This window comes from Camponotus vicinus, unplaced genomic scaffold (assembly GCF_025532165.1).
Source record: "Camponotus vicinus isolate PSW18456_S1 unplaced genomic scaffold, iyCamVici1.0 SCAF_8, whole genome shotgun sequence".
NCBI lineage: Eukaryota > Metazoa > Arthropoda > Insecta > Hymenoptera > Formicidae > Camponotus > Camponotus vicinus.
The window spans coordinates 1,890,785-1,897,572 of NW_028141980.1; the positions used below are offsets into that span (position 1 = coordinate 1,890,785).

A 6,788-nucleotide genomic window follows, 5' to 3' on the forward strand; every position below is an offset into this window, starting at 1 on the left:
CTATTTGATTGCCTCGATTATCGCCGAGAATCAGTTCCACGTACGACACAGCTCCAACGCTTATTCCAATGTCCAAATACTTGTACGACGTTGGGGTTAGAGCGTATCTTCTTCCAAGTATGCGAGTCGCACGATGAGGCTGAATGCTATAAAAATATATAAATTAGATCAATATTTAAAAAAATTAATAAATAAAATTTTTAAACGATCGAAACTTACGTGTCACATTTTTGCTTCTTACACGGTGGAGTTTCACCGTTTCGAATCGGAACGTAAAAATTCATGTTGATTTCTTCAGCGAACCTTTCACACGCGTGATTGATGTAATACTGATCGTATTAGAATTAATATCAATTCAAATAGTATCGCAAATTGCAATGTAGAGGGGATTATTGCCAACGCATCATTTTAATTTCCTCTAAAATTTTGTCACGCAGATGTATGGCTGCGATGACATCATCCCCAGAACAAAAAATTAGCTGAATTCGCTAAAATCGAGCGCCGATGTACGGCTGCTCCTGATGCAATCACGTTAGATTTTTCAAATGTACGTGACAAAACGTGAAATTATCAAGGTTAAATTGCGCATCGGAACAAAGATTTAGCTGAATGTGCTAAAATCGAGCGCCGATGTACGGCTGCTCCTGATGCAATCACGTCAGATTTTTCAAATGTACGTGACAAAACGCGAAATTATCAAGGTTAAATTGCACACGCTATTCCAGGGAATTTTTTAAGATGAAATCATTCTAGAATGTTCGATGATATGCACGAGACAGTATATAAATCATGATCAAGAGGCACACCCCACCAGTATTTTTGCTAAAATACATCCAGAACTATCATTGGGAAGCACATTTCGCAAGTGTGTGTTACAATATGGAGGAACAAAATTTGCGAGAGCAATCCATTGATTGATTCGCTGGAAGATTACATTGTGTGGGAGCAACGATGCGACCAATACATCGAGTCGTTGGAAGAGCAAAGTCGCATCAAGCGACCGCGATTATCAATCGGAAATCGACAATCGCTGATTGCTCGGATCGCGCGCCTCGAAGGGTTGAAAAATTCGGTACGTGGACGTTTCGTACACGCGGGTGCCGGATGCAGCGCGCGTCAAAATGGACTTTTGTGGCGTGAGATTGATACGGCGTTCGAGAGTCGCGTATCGACTGGTGCGGTGATAAATTATAATCACATCGAACCTCGCCAATTTCTCGATGACGCCAAAGACATTGTGATAGAACATGTACAAGACGTTATGAAAAAACATTATAATGTGAAAGTGAACACTATATTTAACGGTGAATTCGTGGCTGGGGATAAACGCGCCAACAAAAGTATCAATACGAGAAACTATGAACTCTTTCGCACATCCGATTTACGCGAGTGGTACGAACGGCACCCTATCGAACCCACCCTAGCGTCTCTGGAAGAGTTTCAGGAACGCGACAGCGGGTGGGCTTTGTCGCGAATACTAAATTTAACTGTAAATATAAATAAGTATAATCCTATGCGTGCGGGATGTCACATCAAATTACCGCGGGAGATTATGATGAAAAGAGCGGTGATTAATGTACAATCGAAGGACAATGCATGTTTCGCGTGGGCAGTGGTCGCCGCCCTATACCCCGCCGAAAGAAAGGTAGAACGGGAATCATCGTACCCGCATTACGCGACAGTGCTGAATCTCCGGGACATTGAGTTTCCAGTGACTGTAAACCAAATAAAAAATTTTGAACTTGCCAATGACATTTCAATCAACGTCTACAACATCGAAGACAAGAACAGCATTGTCCCGATGCGTCTTTCGCAGCAGAAGCGGGATAAGCATATCAACTTGCTGTACATTGAAGACGACAACAGCGTTGGACATTTCGCTTGGATTAAGAATTTATCTCGGCTCGTGAGCTCACAATTTAGCAAACACAACGGTCATAAATATATCTGCGACCGGTAAGTTTAATTTATATAATTCAAATAATTATAGGTTATATAACACTTTGTTATATAAATCTTTAAAAAATTTTTCTTTTACAGATGCTTACATTATTTTAATTCGGACGCCAAGTTACAGTCGCATACGATCGACTGCGGAAAGATGAACGATTGCGCTGTCCGATTGCCGAGCGATAAGGACAAGTGGTTATCATTCAATAACTTTAATCGGAAGGAGCGGCTTCCATTTGTGGTCTACGCCGACCTGGAATGCGTTCTGGCCAAGATGGGTGAAGAACAGCGAAATTTGCGTCAACATCACCAAGTATTTAGTATAGCTTATTATGTACATTGTTCGTACGACGAATCGTTATCGGCGTACCATTCGCGTCGTAGCGTCGATTGTATAGCATGGTTCGCCGAAGACCTCAAAAATTTAGCGTTACGTGTAAAAAATATTTTAAAAACAAATGTCCCCATGGTAAATTTGACGTCCGAAGAGTGGGAAAAATTCCATAGCGCCACTCAATGTCATATATGCGAAAAACCGTTCATGCAAGACGATACACGCGTACGCGATCATTGCCATCTGACCGGACGGTACAGAGGTCCAGCACATTCAAATTGCAATTTAAATTATAAAGAATCTTTTTGTATTCCCATAGTTTTTCACAATTTATCCGGTTACGATTCACACTTTATTATCGAGGAAATAGCCACATCGTTCGAAGGGAAAATCGAATTACTTCCAATAACTAAAGAGAAATATATTTCGTTTACTAAAAATGTTTGTATGGATGAAGAATGAAAAACTCATGTAAAATTACATTTCATCGATTCATTCAAATTTCTCGCATCGAGTCTCGACAAATTGGCATCATTTTTGGACAAAGACAAACTCAAAATTTTAAAATCAGAATTTCAAAATTTATCAACAGAAAATTTCAATTTGTTAACGCGGAAAGGTGTATTTCCGTACGAATACATCGATTCCGTTGACAGGTTGCAAGATACGTGTTTACCACCGCGCGAATCGTTTTACAGTTCCTTGACCGGTGACACTGTATCCGAGAGCGATTACGCGCACGCCGAGAACATCTGGACGCGATTCTCCATTCGGACGCTAGGCGAATATAGCGATTTATATCTTAAAGTTGATGTCTTGTTATTAGCCGACATTTTTGAAAACTTTCGAGATAGTTGCATCGAAAGTTACGGACTCGACCCCGCGTATTACTATACTCTCCCCGGATACACGTGGGATGCCATGTTGAAGCATACGAAAATTACGTTCGAGCTGCTTACCGACATCGACATGGTTATGTTCATCGAACGTGGTATACGCGGCGGTCTGAGTCAATGTTCGGGTAGATACGCTCGCGCTAATAACAAGTACGTGCAGTCGTACGATCCATCGAAACCATCATCGTACCTGATGTACTATGATGTAAATAATTTGTATGGATGGGCAATGTGTCAACCGTTGCCTTACGCCGATTTTCAATGGGTCGATGACATGACCAATTTTGACGTATCATCCATCGCGCTAGATTCGCCTACAGGCTATGTCCTCGAAGTGGACCTCGAGTACCCGCAACATCTTCACGATGTGCACACTGACCTGCCGTTTTGCCCGACACGCGACAAACCACCTGGCAAGCGGGAATTCAAACTGCTTGCAACGCTATACGATAAGAAGCGTTACGTGATACACTACCGCAACCTGCAGCAGTGTACGCGTCACGGTCTTCGCGTTACAAAAATACATCGAATTTTACAGTTTTCACAATCTCCCTGGCTTCGAAATTACATAGAACTAAATACACATTTCAGAACATTGGCTAAAAATGATTTCGAAAAAAATTTATATAAATTAATGAACAATGCGGTGTTTGGTAAAACGATGGAAAATGTGCGCAATCGTGTCGATGTTAAATTATTAACAAAGTGGGATGGTCGGTACGGCGCAGAGGCAATGATCGCGAAACCAAATTTCCACAGCAGAAGCGTTTTTTCAGAAAACTTAATCGCTGTGGAATTGCGTAAACTCGAGGTGAAATTCTACAAACCGATTTACGTGGGTATGTGTATACTCGACATATCCAAGACATGTTTGTACGAGTTTCATCACGAGTATATGACGCCAATGTATCGCGACAAATGCCGGGTAATGTACACCGATACGGATAGTCCCATATATCACATTGAGTGCGCGGATGTGTATGAGAATATGAAGTGTGATATCGTTAGATTCGACACGAGCGATTATGCGGTGGATAATGCGTACGATATATCGCTTGTAAATAAAAAGGTACCGGGTCTAATGAAGGATGAAAACAACGGTACCATAATGACCGAATTCGTCGGGCTCAGAGCAAAGATGTACGCGTTACGAATGAATGGAAAAAAGGACACAAAGAAAGTTAAAGGTGTCAAGAGCAACGTTGTCGCGAGAACGATAACGTTTGACGATTACACGCGGTGTTTGAAAGAAGAAATTGAAATGACGCGTCAGCAGTCGTGTATACGATCGAAATTACATCAAGTATACACGATCAGCGAGACGGAAATTGCTCTGAGTCCGTACGATGACAAACGGTATATCGTACCCGAAACCACCGATACGTTACCGTGGGGACATTATAGGATACCATTGTAAATAAATGTATATTTTGTTTATTATTAATTGTATATTTTGCACATAACTATGCATATATTTTATATATTTTATACATTTTATATATTTTTATATTTTAATAAATTTTATATTTTTTATATACATATTTTATATATTTTAATAAATATTTATAATACATTGTTTTTATGTATCCAAGAGTTGTGTGATTTATCCATTCCCAACCATTTCACATATACGAGGTGTGGCAATAAAGAAACCGGACTCATGCTCTAATCCTTTATTGAAAAAAAATCAGACAATTGAAATGTTGTCCCCTTCAATGTAGTCCCCTCCCCGATCCCTACACCGCTCCATGCGAATTTTCCATTGTTGGAAGCAGTGCTGCAGGTCTTCTTGTGTTATGCTGTTCAACAATTGCGTCGCTTTTTTTTCACTGCATCCACGGACTCGAACCTGGTTCCTTTGAGCGCAGATTTGACTTTCGGGAAGAGAAAAAAGTCGCACGGTGCTAGGTCCGGCGAGTACGGAGGATGTTCCATTACTGGAATGTTGTTTTTCACCAAATATTTCTTCACAGATAGCGCGGTGTGTGCCGGCGCGTTGTCCTGATGAAGAATCCATGAGGCATTCTTCCACATGTCTGATCTCCTTCGTCGCACACGTTCACGGAGGGTATTCAAAACATTTTTATAATAAATCTGATTGACAGTCTGACCTTCAGGCACCCAATCAATGTAGATAATCCCCCGGATATAAAAAAAAACAATCATCATCGCTTTAAATTTGGATTTGCTCATGCGCGCTTTCTTCATTCTAGGGGATTGGGATCTCTTCCAATGCATGGATTGTCGCTTAGTCTCTGGATCATATTGAAAAATCCAAGTTTCATCACACGTAATTACGTTTTGGAAGAAATCAGGATTATTTTCAATGTTTTCAAGAGCGTCAGCACAGCAATTCACTCGACGTTCCTTTTGGTCGGGTGTGAGAAGTTTTGGCACCATTTTAGCACACACTTTTTTCATGTCCAGATCGTCGTGCAAAATCTGTCTGACAGATTCTTTATTGATGTTAGTAAGTTCAGAAATTGCTCGAATGCTCAGGCGGCGGTCTCCTCGAACAATTCTACCGACTTTCTCCACATTCTCTTCAGTTTTCGTAGTGGAAGGACGGCCCGATTTTGGATCGTCCCCGACGTCTTCCCTACCCTCCTTAAACTTCTTAAACCACTCGAAAACTTGCGTGCGAGATAGACATTGATCACCATAAACTTCTGTCAATAAATTGTAAGTTTCTGTGGCGGATTTTCCCAGTTTTGTGAGGAATTTGATGTTAACACGTTGTTCTACATTAGCACGTAACATGATTCCGACGGAGCTCAGATATACGATCCGCTTCTAACAACGGCTACGGCCAGACTAACCGCAGCGCATGCGTGAAACTTTTCGTGAGGGTAGAGGGGAGTCCACAAGTCAATGCCCCGCTCTCCTCTTCGTCATCGACGTGGCCGGAAATGAGGAAAAAAATCAATCCAGTTTCTTTATTGCCACACCTCGTACGTCATCACCTTTTTCCCGCAAAATTTTTTCCACGAGATATACGTCGGGATTAGCGACGCGTTGTAATTCATATTCGTAGAATCCTCCAGCGACGGGATCTCCACGCGAATCTTCGAGTATGAATGTCGCGGGATTAGTTTTCTGCACCTCGACAATCTTAAAAACTTCGGTCGTCCAATTAGGCGTGAAACCTTTTTCAAAGATGGTCTTGTATTTACTCACGCGTACAGAATCGCCTACTTTAAATTTTGTCGGAGCCGCAATTTTTACGTTGCTATACACCGTATTTAAAAGTTTTTCGGCGATCGCTGGAGTGACGTCGGCAGGTCTCATACCGATGGTGCGATGTTTTCGCGTATTGTACTCTGCAACGAGTCGAGATAGCTCGTCGATCCATTTGTAATTTCCGTTGAGCGTAAACATTTTCCACATATTGTTTTTCAAAGTACGGTTGAATCGTTCCACGACCGAGGCTTTCATAATGGAATATGTCGAGTAATGATTAATGTTGTGTTTCTTCATGAGTTTCTGCACACTCGCGTTGTAAAATTCTTTTCCTCTGTCGGTTTGAAAATTTTTCGGACACCTTTTATCATCTCCAATAATCTTTGCGATCGTTTCGGACATTTCGTTTCCGCTCTTACTCTTGAGCG

General features: G+C 41.4%; 1 protein-coding gene across 1 annotated transcript; it reads left to right on the forward strand.

Annotated features, from left to right (window-relative positions):
- The first annotated feature begins 789 nt into the window (after positions 1-789).
- Positions 790-1,960, forward strand: LOC145976262 (uncharacterized). Its single transcript, XM_083107332.1, has 2 exons — positions 790-813; positions 902-1,960. The coding sequence occupies exons 1-2, from the start codon at positions 790-792 to the stop codon at positions 1,958-1,960; spliced, it is 1,083 nt and encodes a 360-aa protein (XP_082963458.1).
- Positions 1,961-6,788: the final 4,828 nt, after the last annotated feature.

What these genes read in the sequence shown, in the direction of transcription:
- LOC145976262 (XM_083107332.1), top strand. Translation starts at nt 790, where the DNA reads ATGATCAAGAGGCACACCCCACCA. An exon ending in TCAAGAGGCACACCCCACCA is followed by an intron (nt 814 to 901) that starts GTATTTTTGCTA and finishes AAAATTTGCGAG; the next exon opens with AGCAATCCATTGATTGATTC.